Consider the following 16,569-nt stretch of genomic DNA (forward strand, 5'->3'; position numbering starts at 1 on the left):
CTATGTAATTTATCACAATACTCCAGAAAAGTTTTACGTGTTTCTTAAAAATCTTTACCATGTACGAGCTTCTTTTCAAATTTAACTCAAAACAAACTCTCACTCTTTTATCTCAGGAAAAATCAAAGTGAACACATATGTTAAATAACACTTTCCTGTTTCGTGACTGTACCATTCAGAATTCGTTGATAGGTCTATTTATAGATCTCCTACAATGTGCCAGGCACTGTCAATGAACAAAACAAAGTCCCAGCTCTAACAGTGATTCAGTTCTAATGGGGAAGATATACAAGTAACAAATAAATACATATATGATATCAGGTGTAGATAAGTGGTATAAAGAAAACCCATTTCAGATAGGCTCTTAAAATAGTTACAAAATATATAGGAAATGTGTGATACACTGAAAATCTGTGGGGTGTTTTTTCTTTTCTGTTTTAAAATTTATTATATGTATTTACTAAACTTTATAAAGTAGATATTCTAATATTTGCATTCTCATTTTTTAGGTGAGAAAATTGAAGCAGAGAGAAAATTAAAAATTCTTTAAAGCTAAATGCAACTAGTAAATGATAAACCAAATCTAGTTGCATATTTGCTCTGTCTCCAGTTTTTGAGTATTATGGAGAAATCTCCATGAACCTTTTTGCACATATATTTTGGTGGACATATGTACTAATTTCTTTGGGGTATATATACAAGAGCAGAATTGCTGAGTCATAGGGTATCTATCTGTTCAACTTTTGTAGACAATACAAACGGATTTCCCAAGTAATTGTGCCAACTTACTCATCCACCAACAATGTATGCAAGTTATGGTTACTCCCTATTTTACCAAGACATGGGATCTTATTTCCTTTAAATTAAAAGCCTGACGGCCGGGCCCATGGCCGAGTGGTTAAGTTCATGTGCTCCACTTCAGTGGCCCAGGGTTTTGTGGGTTTGGATCCTGGGTGCAGACATGGGACATGGCACGGCTCATCAGGACATACTGAGGCAGCATCCCACATTGCGCAAGCAGAGGCACTCGCAACTAGAATATAAAACTATGTACTAGTGGGGTTTTGGAGAGAAGAAGGAAAAAAGAAAAAAGAGTAGATGGGCAACAGATGTTAGCTCAGATACCAATCAATAAAAAAAAGCTCAATTTAACTTAAAATAAATGGATTAATTGAAACTCCATTTTGCTAGGTCCTAGGATCAGGGGATTACTTATTAAAATTCATTTTCTATTTTTTGCCAGTTTATAAAAAATTACTTCTTTTTTACAAAATATTGATCTTGTCTCCAGCAAACTTGCCAAGTTCATTTTTTAACTGTAATAATTTCTCTGTAAATACTCAGGTTTCTACATATACAATAATGCCATTTGTGATCATGAGAGTTTTATATGTCATTTTCTAAATATATGGGAAATTTCTAGTTTGTTTCTGTTATTTTTAGTGATTTTTAAGCTCAATCGCACTGTGATGAGAAAACATACTCTGTATAATTTCAGTCATTTGGAATATGTTGACACTTCCTTTATAGCCTAACATTTGGTAAATTCTCTTAAATGTTCCATGTGCTTGAAAAGAATGAGTTCGGTAGTTGTTGAGCATAGTGTTTCTTCCATAAGAACCTACCAGTTCAATTTTGTTCAAATCTTCTATTCCCTTACTGCTATTTTTTCTTTACCTATTTTGTCAATTATTGAGTGGTTTTGCATTAATTTTCTACCGCTGCCATAGCAAATAATCATAAATTTAGTGGGTTAAATTCATATCTACTTTTCTATCTCAGAGTTAGATCAGTCAGAAGTTGGAGGCAGGTCTACCAAGCTAAAAATCAAGGTGTCTGCAGGCTGGGCTCCTTTCTGGAGACGCTGGGAATGAATTCACCTCCAAACTCATTCAGGTTATTGGGGGAGTTTATTATTTTTGCCATTTTAGGGCTAAGGGACCTAGGAGCTCCCAGCTGGTTTCCTTCTCAGCTCTTAGAATGTGCTTGCAATCCGCGCTCAAGGCTCTATTTATCTTCAAAGCCTGCAAAGGCGGGTTGGGTCCTTCTCACTCTTTGATTCCCTTTGCTCTCTCCTTCTGCTCCATATTTTCAGCTGCCTCTTCCCTTGATTCTCTGTGGCTCCAGCCAGAGAAGGTTCTCTCATTTTTAAGGGCTCATGTGATTAGATAGGGCCCACCAGGATAATACAGGATCATCTCCTGATTAACTTCCATACCTTAATCATGTCTGTAAAGTTCTTTTGCCAAGGATTAGTGTATAGACATCTCTGGGGAGCTATTTTTCTACCTATCACATGTTTTAAAATATTCTTTAATGATAACAGATTTTTCTATTTTTCTTTTAATTCTTTCAATTAATTTCTACTTTATTATTTCTGAGGCCATATTATCAAGCTCAGTTGAATTCACAATTGCCATAACTTTGTGGCAAATTGAATCTTTATCATTATGAAAAGTTCCTTTTATTCTCAACCAATGTGTTTTCCCATAAAGTCCATTTAGTCTGATAATAGTACAGCCTAAATCAGCTTTTGCACGGTAACTGACTATGTGGTATATCTACTTCCATCTGTTTATATTCAAGATTTCTGAATTCTTATATTTAATTGTGTTCCATGTCAATTGCCTACATTTGGCTTTGTTTTTTTATATTCTTAGGAATTTGTATATCCCATAGGAAAAATATCACCTCATTATGGAAATTTCAGAAACCATAAAAATTTTAAAAATCACCCATAGTTTTAGAACTCTCAACTGCTTTTGTCCCAATGTAAGACAATTTTATTACACATATAAATTTTATTTTTTAAAAGTAATATCCAAAGCAAAGATGTTATTAATTAAATAGCCTAATTAAATAAACAAAATGAAACTATAAAATAACAAACCATAATTAATCTAAACAATATATAGACTAGTGAAATATGAAGAAAGGTACATTTTCTGGAAAGCATAGGCAATATCTGGACTAAATCCTTTCCTTTCCAAAGTGGAAAGAATTAAATAGATTATAAGTAATCTCTATTTGAGTAGAAGGATGGAAAATATCACACTAATAAAACACATCCTACATAATACAATGAAATTGTGTACTACTTTTAATCTATTAAGAATTACAAAGCATATTGCAGTAAGCACATTTTCAAAGCAAAGTAAAAGAAAATGAAAAGCTATCTAAACTATAGATTATAGGCTTAAGATAACTGAAAATCTGAGTTTTTTCTCTCTCTCTCCCTTTCTCATTCTGTCTCCCTCTTTCTTCCTTCCCTCCTTCCTTCCTTCCTTTCTAAGAGACTGGAAACCATCTACCTGTGAAGAGAAATGCAAGGAAACATTCTTCCAGAAAGTGCCAACAAATTATCTCCAATAAATCACATCATGTCACAGCAGCAAAGTACATTTAAGGTGATATTCAAGGTGATAAAGAGAAAAATTAATATTGACAAAAAAAAAATTACCCCATCTGTGAAGAGATCATTAAAGAACAGGACAAATATAACCTATATATTATCTTGAGATTAATTCTTCATAGGCCCAAGGAAACATTATGTCTGCCTTGACTTGCCCTTGTTTACTTTTTATTAGGTCAAAAGGAGTTTTATGCGATGGGATGCATGTGTTATTAAAGACATTGCTGCCAGAAAATATTTATCTTCCAAAAATTGCTTAAGAATGATCAGTAACAATTAGACTGTGCAATTTTTTCTTCAAACCAACTAGACTAAGTACTTAATGAAACAATTGTCCAAAATTAATTGAGAATCGCCAATTACCCAAAGATACAAAAATACTTGAGATGTCTTACAAACAGGGAAATAGAAACCTTGTTATAATTCTTGCTCAACATTTAGATACAGCCATTAATGTTTTAGCGAATTCTTGACACACTAATAGAAGAACATGATTACAAAGAGTGTAAGAGACTGATATTTAAGGCATTCATAAAAGTACTGTGTGATTATAATATTATGATGTAATACCATAATTATAAAGCTTGATATTTGTTTTCAAAATCCGTTACATGAAAGTGGTTATAACTTAGCATTATAGGATGTCTATTAATAAGTAGGGTAAGGATGCTTGAACTAAGGACTTGCATTTTATTCTCAACTTTGTGACCAACAGTTTACTGTGTAACATAGCCATTCACGCTACTGCTCCCATCTTAGTTTTCTCATAGTGAAGAAGGAGAGTGACTAATCAGCACTTTAATTTTGGTGACTTCTTTTATAAATCTGTGATAATGACATTATACCTGTCTTTTGGATTGTAATGAAGTGTAAAATATTTTGACACCAACAATCCATTAAACTCTGCATAATTTTTTTTTTGAAAAACTTTTAGATTTTTCTTGTCTTAACTGCATTAACTGCATGTCTTGTACTACAAGGGGAAATAGCAGGGAAAAGATCTTTCAGTCTTTCAGAGAGTGAAGCCGATTTCATTTAATTTATTTTACAGAAAGCATTATAGTTGCAGGAGATAGATACGCACACACACACAAACACATATGTGCATATATAATTGCAATGTATTTTCCCAATGAATATATAGCTATACATTAAAGCCAATTAAACTAAGATCTACTACTATGGAAGAACTGCTCAAATAAATGAAGGATGAGAAAACTTGCTAAATTTCACTTTTTACTTGTGATTATGTTTTGAGGTTTAAATAAGCTTTTGCTTCTTTTTGAGAAAATAGATATGAGAGAGTAGGAGCAAAATCAAAGGGGGAAATATGATCATCAATTACACACATTCTATACAATCAAACCATAGAAGATATGTCCATAGTATCAGTGGGATAAAATTGCCTTAGTTGGCTATAGGGAAATGTCAATGCAATGGTTTTTGCAATAGAAAACCATTAGGGTTTGGAGAAATTGAAGATCAATGAATGTAAATAGTCCAGGATGACTACAGAAATAGGAAATGGAAACAGGTCTTGAGTTAAACTTTAAAAGATGAAGAAAACTTGGAGACTTGCAAGGTAAGGAGGATCCTATTCTAACTGAAATGAACAGTGTGAGCAAAGCCCAAGTAATGGAAATATTTGTGAGACATGATGAAATTAATCTGAACAGAGTGAGGCATTATCAGAAAGAATTTGAAGTTAAGAATACATTGACAAAAGGTCAAACTATGGAAGGCCTCGAAACTCAGCTGATGGAAATATTTGACCTTTTTCCTGACAATAATGAGAAATTACACAATTTTTGAATAGGAGAGAGACATGATTAAAATAGTATTTGAAAAGGTTATTTTTCAGCAAGGTGCTGAAATTATTGGAGGGGGTAGTGCAAGTAGTCAAATCACATGGGATAATTTGAATTTCATATTGAACATTATAAGTTTCTTTATGAAAAATGAACTAAAGATAATTATCCAGGAACGGTTAAATAGGGTACAAGAACTGATTTTACAATTAGATCTACTGCCTAAGATAATTCATCTGACTATCACTTTATACCCAAATGAAGTTAGCACTCAAACAAACAAAGCAAAATTTCATTCAAAGAGTATACTTCAGATGCTCAAATAAGATGCTAAAATAATTAATCATGTATCATGATTAATTACACTAATTAGAATCTGACTGTTTTAGCAGAAACCTGTTATAAAAGGTAGCTCAAAAGGTTAAGCATTCACTGAACAGTAACTCATCCTGTTAAATTTAAAAGAAGAGTTTATGTTTTTAGGTAATAAAATCTAGGAAGTCTCAGAGTATGAGCAGGATCAGTTCTTCAATTTTTTATGAATAGAAGAATGTTGAGATAAATGAGAGATATTTTAAATAATTTCAAAAAGCATGTAGAGGTTAAAGGCCTAATGCTGTGTTTAATAGCCAAATCAAACTGATTTCCTCCTATAAAGTAAGTACATATTTTTTAAGATTAAAAAAACAACTTGGAAGTAAAGATGATTTGCTAAAATATGGACTATTAAAAATATGGTTCATTTTTGTGCTTCTAAAGTACACATAATAGGCGATGTGAGAGGTGCTTTAGAAATATTTTCTAACTTGATGGAATAATAAAAAATTAATAAAGTAACCATTGTTTAAAAAAATAACATAAAAGGAGTCTTTGGCTCAAAGGGAAAACATAACAGAGCAAAACAGTAAACAGCAAAAAGCATGTTCTAATAAAAGCAATAATATTACTTTTAAAATATTTTATTATAATTTGATCAGTATTTTCTTATCAGAATTTAGTTGTGCTTTATATTTAAATATTTTGAATATGCTGGAACTTGGTTTTAAAATTGAGAAAATGACTTTAGTTAATACAATCTCAAATAAATATTTTCTTCCAGTATTTACTTACCACCTCAGAGATACAAAAAAAATTAGTTCAATATCTTACAATGAGAATAAATAGCTCCTATTGAGCCTCAGTAAGCATGTATGTGGATTCAGACATTAAAGTGTCCAATATAATCAATCATACCAATACTTTTCAAATAAACAATCTACCATTATACCTAAAAGAACTAGAAAAAAAACAAATGAAGCCAAAGTCAACAAAAGGAAGGAAATAAAAACCAGAGCAGAAATAAATGAAATAAAGACTAAAAAGAAAATAGAAAAAAATCAATGGAACTAAGACCTGGTTCTTTGAAAAAATAAACAAAATTGACAAACCTTTAGCTGGACTCACTAAGAAAAAAAGAAGGAAGGCTCAAATAAATAAAGTCACAAGCAAAGTGGAAAAATTACAATGGATACCAGAGAAATACAAAAGATTATAAGAGAATACTATTAAAAGCCATATGCCAACAAATTGGATAACCTAGAAGAAATGTATATATTCTTAGAATCATACAACTTCCCAAAACCGAGTCAAGAAGAAATAGAGAATCTGAATAGACCAATCACTAATAAAGAGGTTGAAATGGCAATCAAAAATCTCAACGAAACAAAAGTCCAGGGCCAGATGGCTTTTCTGGTGAATTCTACTAAATATTCAAAGAAGACTTAATACATATCTTTCTCAAACTCTTCCAAAAAATTAAAGATGATGGGACACTTCCTAACCCATTTTACCAGGCTAATATTACTTTGATACTAAAACCAAATAAGGACAATACCAAAGAGGAAAATTACAGGCCAGTATTGCTGATGAACATATATGCAAAAGTCCTCAACCAAATATTGACAAATAGAGTACAACAATACATTAAAAGGATCATACACCATGATCAAGTGGGATTTATTCTAGGGACACAGGGATGGTTCAACATCTGCAAATCAATCAACGTGATACACCATCTTAACAAAATGAAGAGTAAAAATCACATGATCATCTCAAGATGCAGAGAAAGAATTTGACAAGATTCAACATCCACTGTGAGGAAAACTCTCAATAAAATGGGTATAGAAGGGAAGATATCCCAACATAATTAAGTCCATATATGACAAACCCACAGTCAATATCATATTCAATGGTGGAAAACTGAAAGGTATTTCTCTAAGATCAGGAACAAGACAAGGATGCCCACTTTCACCACTCTTATTTAACATAGTATTGGAAGTCTTAGCCAGGGCAATTAGGCAAGGAAAAGAAATAAAAGTTATTCAAATTGGGATAGAAGAAGTAAAACTGTCACTATTTGTGGATGACATGTTTCTATATATAGAAAACCCTAAAGAATTCACCAAAAAAAATATTAGAAATAATTAACAAATACAGTCAAGTTGCAAGGTACAAAATTAACACACGAAAATCAGTTGCAATTCTATACACTAACAATGAACTAGCGAATACAGTAAAGTTGCAAGGTACAAAATTAACACACAAAAATCAGTTGCAATTCTATACACTAACAATGAACTAGCGAATACAGTAAAGTTGCAAGGTACAAAATTAACACACAAAAATCAGTTGCATTCCTACACGCTAACAATGAACTAGCAGAAAGAAAAAAGAAGAATATAATCCCATTTGCAACTGCAACAAAAAGAATAAAATACCTAGAATAAATTTGACCAAATAAGTGAAAGAACTGTACACTAAAAATTACAAGACAATGTTGAAAGAAATTAAAGACATAAAGAAATTGAGAGAAATTCCATGCTCACGGATTGGAAGAATTAACATAGTTAAAATGTCTACATTACCGAAAGCAATCTACAGATTCAACGCAACCCCAATCAGAATCGCAATGACATTTTTCATAGAAATAGAACAAAGAACCCTAAAATTTATAAGGAACAAAAGACTCTGTATAGCCAAAGCAGTTCTGACAAAAAGGAGCAAAGGTGGAGGTATCATACGTCCTGATTTCAAAATATACTACAAAGCTATAGTACTCTGAACAGCATGGTACTAGCTGAAAAAGCAGACCCACAGCTCAATGAAACAGAACTGAGAGCCCAGAAATAAACACACACATCTATGGACAGCTAATTTTCGACAAAGGAGCCAAGAATATATAATGAAGAAAATAAAGTCTCTTCAATGACTGGTGTTGGGAAACTGAAAAGCCACATACAAAAGAATGAATGTAGACCATTATCTTATACCATACAGAAAAATTAGCTCAAAATGGACTAAAGAATGTAAGACCTGAACCATAAAATTTCTGGAGGAAAACATAGGCAGTATGCACTTTGCCATCAGCCTTAGCAGTATCTTTTTGAATGAATGTCTCTTCAAGGTAAGGGAAATAAAAGAAAAAATTTAAAAATGGGACTACATCAGACTAAAAAGCTTCTCCAAGGCAAAGGAAACCCTGGAGAAAATGAAGAGACAACCAACCAACTGGGAGAAAATACTTGCAAATCATATATCTGACAAGGGGTTAATTTCCAAAATATATAAAGAATTCATACAACTCAAGAAGAAAAAAACAAACAACCCCATCGAAAAATAGGCAGAGGATATGAACAGACATTTTCCCAAAGAAAATATACAGATGGCCAACAGACACATGAGAAGATGTTTAACTTCACTCATTATTAGGGAAATGCAAATCAGAACTACAATGAGATATCACTTCACTGCTGGTGGGAATGTAAATTGGTTCAGTCACTATGGAAAACAGTATGGAGATTCCACAAAAAAATAAGAAAAGAACTACCATATGATCCAGCTATTCCAACTCTGGGTATTTATCCAAAGAACATGAAAACAGGAATGCATAAAGATACATGCACCCTTATGTTCACTGCAGCATAATTCACAATAGCCAAGACTTGGAAGCAACCCAAGTGCCCACTAACGGATGAATGGATACAGAAGATGTGGTATATATACGTTTGTACATGGTATATATGGTATATATATATAGACATACACAATGGACTACTACTCAGGTGTAAAAAATATGAAATCTTGCCATTTGTGACAACGTGGGTGGGTGGACCTTGAGGGTATTATGCTAAGCAAAATAAATCAGGCAGAGAAAGACAATTACAGTATGACTTGACTTGTGCAAAAGATAAACAAACACATAGATAGAGTTAACAGGTTTTTCCTGTAGCAAAATGAACTCCTGAAATCATATCAGGAGTCATCCAGACCTTATTTCTTCTACACCACTATTCCTTAAAGTGTTCTCCTTACATTTCTAAATAGTTAAGCCTATTATTATAGAGCAATCATTTCAAACTGTTTATAGTATACAGTTAGTTACATTTATCAATAAAAAGGACACAGAGAGTAAACGGAAACTGACCTCATTCACTGTGGCATAGTAGCTTTCATGCTTGAATGTGGGTGAGTTGTCATTTCTGTCTCTCACCACGATTCGAACTTCATGGTAGATAACAGTGCCCACTTTTTTGTTGATGCACTGGACTTGCACCACGATGGAGTGTATGTTCATTGGTGGCTGCAATGCAGAAATTGCATCTTTATAAAATCAATTGAAACTGAAGCTTCTCATTACTGTCAAATCACTTTATTTAATAAAATTTTCTATTCTTGTTCATTTTTAAATGATAACAACCTATTAAAATTGATCCATTTTGCACTATTTTAAGGACAGGGGAAGACAATCGTGATTACTCCATTGTTCAATTTTGTGTCTCAAAATATAGAGTCTCAGGTAGCATTATGTTCACAATTAGAGGACTGAGATGAATACAATCACACAGAATTAACACTGAGGTTTGATGGGATGAAACAAATTCTGTGCCTTCAAAAGTTAAAGAAGCAACAATATGAACTTCTAATTTATAAAAACGTTAATGATAAAATCCTTGGAGAAGAGAAATTGTATAACATTTGTGTTCATCTATATTTTTGCTAAAATATTATATGCTCACATTTGATAAAAATTAAAATATAACCAAAAGAAGAGAACTCATTCACAGTCCAACCAAATTTACTCATTCTATACATTCAAATGCTTATTGTGCTAATCTATTCCTCTCTCCAAATATACACCTATTATAAACACATACACAGTGAATATCATCCCATATTTGTAAATATAGATTTACTGTCACATTTTGCTGTATATGACTATGAAGCTACGTTATGCGATTTAATAGCACTCCATTATGAGTCTATAGCAGAATTTGTCTAAGTAAAAAACTTATAATGAGATGTTTTATGTTGTCAAGTTTTTTGTGTGTGAGAAAGATTGGCTCTGAGGTAACATCTGTTGCCAATCTTGCTCTTTTTGCTTGAGGAGGATTGTCCCTGAGCTAATATCTGTGGCAATCTTGCTCTATTTTGCATATAGGATGCCGCCACAGCATGGCTTGACGAGTGGTACATAGGTCCGTGCCTGGGATCCGAACCTGCAAACCCTGGGCTGCCAATGTGGAGCATATAATCTTAACCACTACACCACGGGGCCAGCCCCTATTATGTTGTCAATTTTTGTCATTATAAAAAATACTTCAATAAAAATTCTAGACATAACTATGTGATAACTTGTGTATTTTTTTTTTGATAAATTCCTGAAATGGGAAAAGTGTGATCAAAGGGGCACTTATTTACTCAGATCCCTTGGGTAAGGGCTTGCAAAATTGAGATGAACATCTACACCTGTTTGACTCTAAAGTGTTTAACTCTACAAAATATTCCTTTGTGTGATATTTTAAATCTTTTTTGACCTTATAAAATTTTTCCCTAAATATATCATTTTAGCAGAATGATCTATTCAGACCACCCCATCTAAAATGTCACGGCACCAGCCTGCTCTTTCCTTTCAACTTCTCTTCTCCCTATTTATTGTTATTTATTGCATTTCTCATCTACCACTTGGCATATTACACATTTTATATATTTGTTTTATACATAAAACAAATTTCACTAGACTGGAAACTCCATACAGCCTGGGGTGTCGTTTCAGTCATGACTAAATCTCTTTACTCAGTAACTAGCACTGTGCTTAGGAGAGGTGATCGTGTACTACCCGAGTCAAACTAGTTGACTTCCAGTCTTAGTTTCATAGCCTACTAACTATATAATCTAGGTGCAAAATCTCTCTGTGCTTAGTTTGCTCATCTCTGAAACATGGATAATAATAAACACTGATGATATGTTAGAATCACTCTAAGTATTATAAGAAATTATGACGTGCTAGGCACATATTAACACATAACGGATGTCAACTATTTTTTTACTTATAAAAAGCTAAATTTCCAAAGAAGTGAAAAATGCGGAATCTATAAAATATGACCTATCCTAGATTTTAAAATAAATTATTAAATATTTGTATTAAAAACAATTTAAAGATATAGCAATTATTACAGAAAGCTAGGATAGATTCCTTAAAAATGCCAGTTACCACATTTCTAAATGAGCAAAATGTCGAAACTATATCCAAACTGAAGCAAACAGTGTTTAGTCTCTAGATATTTTTATGGCCAATAAAGAAAAAGTAGTTCAATTGATTTGTACCTGGTTGAATAACTGTACCTAAAGAGAATATATTGAAACATTATTATCATATGGAGGAAGGTATCTAGTGAAGCATCACATAGCTTTGTGCTCTCATATCTAATATCATTTCACTTTTAATTGCTGACATAAATAAAGGCTTTAAAGTCATGTGTATAAAACCTGTGAATATCACAAAGCTAAAAGGAACATACAATACATTTAATGACAAAAATCGTTTCAAAATCATTTTAATGTCAGAATAATAGGTTACAAAAATGATATATTTTTACAGTAATAAATTTATCACCTTATTCATATTTGAAAAAAACTTAATTACCCAAATATAATAAATGGCTACAAATATTAATGTGAAAACGTAATTGTGAAATTTTGATGAATAAAAGATGAGTTTACATCTTTTATTTACAAGTTTTACATCTTTCCAGTACTGCAAATGGGCCACTGGAACATAATACGAACTTCATATTCATTAATAATAGCTGCAGAGATCAGTGGATTATAATAAGCACCATATTATGGGCAAATAGGATGTGCAGTCTGAACACCTTGAGAATGTGTGATAAAATGTGAGGATGTTTGGGGCTGGGTTGGTGACATGGTGGTTAAGTTTGAATGCTCTGCTTAGGTGGCCCGAGGTTCACAGATTTGGATCCTGGGTGCAGACCTACACACTGCTCATCAAGCCATGCTGAAGTAGCATCCCACATATAAAATAGAGGAAGATTGGCACAGATGTTAGCTCAGCGACGATCTTCCTCACCAAATAAATAAATAAATAAATTGAGGATATTCAAGCAAAAAAACACAAGATTAACCAGACCTCTGAATGGTTGTTATGAAAAGATCCATTAGTTTATTCACTGGAGTCCCAGAGAGCAGAAATAAGAACAATGAATAAAAAGTATTATAAAGCGTATATTTTCAATATAAATAGAGGTTTTCCACTAATGCAAAGCAGCACAGAATAAAATGGATGATCCTATAAAGCAAGCTCATGACTGAAAATCTGCAAGCTTGAGGCTAAAAGATCATTTAAAAAGACTAGGTCTTTGAAGATTTCTGGGAGGAATTCGAATTAGATGACCTCCATCTTTACTATCAGTTTAAAAGTGTTTGCTTTAATAGGCTTTTTAAGAAAAGTCCTGCATATTTCCATTGTAAAGTAAAAAACAGAATAAATACTTGTACTTTTATCCCTTGGCAAACCTCTTGGAAGACAATCAGGTGAATTATGTTCTTCTAAAGTTATTTATCTTCTAAATATTACAAGAGAGACCTATAAAACCATTTCCTCTCAACTTCTAATTGTATATTGAGTGGTAGCACTGGGACAGAAAGGTCACCATCTTTGCAGGCATAGGATCGGATGCACTGTGCACTGAGCTCCCACTTAGTTCTGCTAAGTGCCCATAAATTAGATATAACCCGGTCACCTGGAACTCTCGTCACTCTCGACTTTAGCTCCCTATGCAACTGTTGGTAGCATGGATAGAACTCAGCTCACCATAAATTCCAACCATAATGGATCACGTTGAAGGCAAGAATTCCCTGTGGCTAATATATAACACACATTGTAATTTCACGTTGGAATAGATTCTATTCTGTGGTATAAGAAGGTCATAAATATATCAAGCGTAGTTCTACTAAGTCGATTAGTGAGAGTTTAGGGACTCCAAAATGCTTAGGAACATGTTCGGGAAATTTGGTTTATCGTTCATAACTGGTGGCATAAATAAGTTATGGTAATTTTATTTTTTCTAATTCTTTTCAATTGCTTCATTCATGAAACAAAGAAAAAAACTATGTATAAATTCTTTTGGGGTAATTATTTAAAATAATTAGCATTCATATACACCTAGACATGCAAACGATTCTTCCAATTTAAAAATGCATGTGTAACATAATACTCTGAAAGTGTATTTGCATATTTGTATGTTAGTGCATATATGTGTGTAGATTTTGATACGCAGAGATAAAAGTTCAAGAATGATACATACCAACAATTGATGGAGGTTATCTTTGAAAAGCAGGGCTGAGAGTAGAAAATAAAGGAAGAAAAATTTCCAACAAATATGTATGAATTTTGTAATTTGAAAAAAGACAAAAGTAAAAAATTTTGTTATGAGTTTTTCAGACAATCATTTAGGATTTAACAGCAAGCAAAATTTTTATAAGGAATTTATTGATGTAAATGGTGTTGATTATGACACACATCTTCAATCTTAAGGGAATTGGAGTTTTTTCTAGAAACTGCATTATTTGGAGAGCTTAATGATCTGGGGGAAAATAAATTTTTAGCAAACCTGTATAAAAATCGATTTTATTTTTCATTCAGCAAAGGCAAAGTTTATTCAATCCTCACAGGAATGAGAAGTTTTTGTCATGATTTTTCTTCCTGTGTACTTACTGCCTTTACAAAATGAAAAGTCTTCATCATTTCACAAATAAGCTGGAAGACGGTGAAAGGAAATAAGACATGACGTGTTGTAGAAATGATTTTTAAATAATGAAACAAACTTAAAGGAAATGGCTGGCCAGGGTTATGAGTGTCCTTCACAAATTAAACTTTGAAAATGAATGATATATTTAGAGAACTTACCCAAAGAAGAAAGTACTGACTTGAAAATATAATTAAGTACCTATAATAGTTGATAAATTTGTAGATTTTTCACAATCAGTTATTAAGGACATTCAGCTTATTTAATTGTATTTATTATATTCAAAGTTTAACTTGGGTGGGATTAATATGATGTCGTCCTTGTGCACTAAGTAAATCCTGTAAAACTGACGGGAGGTGAACATAAATAACTATAATTCAAGTTAAAAAAGAGTTTTGGAGACTTTGGAGTTTAAAGCAAGGAATTACACATTAGTGTTACCATTAGGAATTATTTTACGTAGACAGTAGCATTTAAGACATGTCTTGGTAGTAGATAACATTCATCTGATAGTAATGGATAAAGAGGATTTCAAAGCATAGGTTCAAAAGTGTCTCAGGGAAGCCATGATTAAAAAATAGATTGAGGGGCTGGGGCTGGCCCCGTGGCCGAGTGGTTAAGTCTGTGCGCTCCGCTGCAGGCGGCCCAGTGTTTCGTTGGTTCGAATCCTGGGCGCGGACATGGCACTGCTCATCAAACCACGCTGAGGCAGCGTCCCACATGCTACAACTAGAAGGACCCACAACGAAGAATATACAACTATGTACTGGGGGGCTTTGGGGAGAAAAAGGAAAAAATAAAATCTTTAAAAAAAAAAAAAAAGGGGCCAAAACTTTAAAAAAAAAAAAAATAGATTGAGGGGAGCTGACCCAGTGGCACAGTGGTTGGGTTTGTGCGCTCTGCTTCAGTGGCCCAGAGTTCACCAGCTCGGATCCTGGGTGCAGACCTAAGCACTGCTGATCAAGCCGCTGTGGCAGGCGTCCCACACATTAAAAAAAAAAAAAACAAAGAAAAAACAGATCATGTATAGAGAACAGCAGTTAGCTCAGTTTTCCTAGATTAGAGTCAATATTTTCCAAATAAAAAGAAATGAGATAGACAAGCTGCAGCTTGAATCTAGGAAACCTCAAGGACCAGATAAACCAGGTTGCAATGAAAAGTCATCTACTAACAAGGTCAGAACTGTGTGTTGGGCACTGAATCTAGAATAGGTCGAATCTTGAAATATGGTAAAGAGAACGTTAGGAGATAGTTCCTGAGCCCAAGTGAGAACTAAGAGTGCTTGTACTGGAGTTATGCTGATGGATACAAGTGCAAGACACACTGTGGAGATAAAAACAAAATTTAGTAGGGGCCAGCCTGGTGGCACAGCAGTTAAGTTCACGTGTTCTACTTTGGCAGCCTGAGGTTTGCCAGTTCGGATCCCAGGTGTGGATCTGTGCATCGCTTGTTGAGCCATGCTGTGGCAGGAATCCCACATATAAAGTAGAGGAAGATGGGCACAGATTTTGACTCAGGGCCAGTCTTCCCCAGCAAAAAGAGGAGGATTGGCAGCAGATGTTAGCTCAGGGCTAATCTTCCTCAAAGAAAAAAATCACAAAAACGAAACTTAGTAGTTAAATGGATATTGGCCAGGGAAGAGGAATCGAAGCTCTTTGTGAAGCTACCAACTTACAGTCTGAAAGAAGAGAAGTTAAGATGTTTGGGATTGTCAAGAATACAATTTCTCTCTACTTCAAGCTGTTAAAGTTTGCCCAGAGTTTTAAGATAAGCATAACAGAATTGTGTCCGAATCATATTTTTCTTTCTATTACTATTTTCATTATTGATGTTATCATGATCATTATTATCCCATACTCAAGAGTGATTAGAGAATATTGGTCAAATGAGTCAATAATTTGGCCTTTCAAAAATCTTACGTGGTGCTCCTCCATTATTGACATTTTTCATGCCAGACAACATATTTTTTTAAATCATTTGTGACTCATTTTATACCCTCTCTCTTTTTGTTTTATTGAAGAAAATTTATGTAACTTTAGTGAACAGAAACAAAAATGGGGAATAAAAAAGTGATGACCATCAGGGCAAGTCTTATGAACCAAGCTTGAAAATGTCAACAGCTCATATTTATACAATGTCATATCAAAGTTTTCTAATTAAATAGAAATATTTGGGGCTTGGGAATTTTTATGTTTTACTTTTATCCTCAGAAATTTTCATGAAGATTATGTTATTAGCTTATTTTTTTAACATTTAATCTTAAAAA

The 16,569-nt window shown here is 33.3% G+C and overlaps 1 protein-coding gene across 5 annotated transcripts in view; it reads right to left on the reverse strand.

Moving 5' to 3' along the window:
* Positions 1 to 16,569, reverse strand: part of PCDH15 (protocadherin related 15) — a 1,592,394-nt gene that overhangs the window by 454,498 nt on the left and 1,121,327 nt on the right. For all 5 annotated transcript variants that reach the window (XM_070487986.1, XM_070487962.1, XM_070487971.1 and 2 more), the window contains one exon: positions 9,683 to 9,838. In XM_070487986.1, coding sequence (XP_070344087.1) covers positions 9,683 to 9,838 — 156 coding nt within the window. The remainder of the gene's footprint in view (positions 1 to 9,682; positions 9,839 to 16,569) is intronic.

Source organism: Equus asinus, chromosome 2 (assembly GCF_041296235.1).
Source record: "Equus asinus isolate D_3611 breed Donkey chromosome 2, EquAss-T2T_v2, whole genome shotgun sequence".
Lineage (NCBI taxonomy): Eukaryota > Metazoa > Chordata > Mammalia > Perissodactyla > Equidae > Equus > Equus asinus.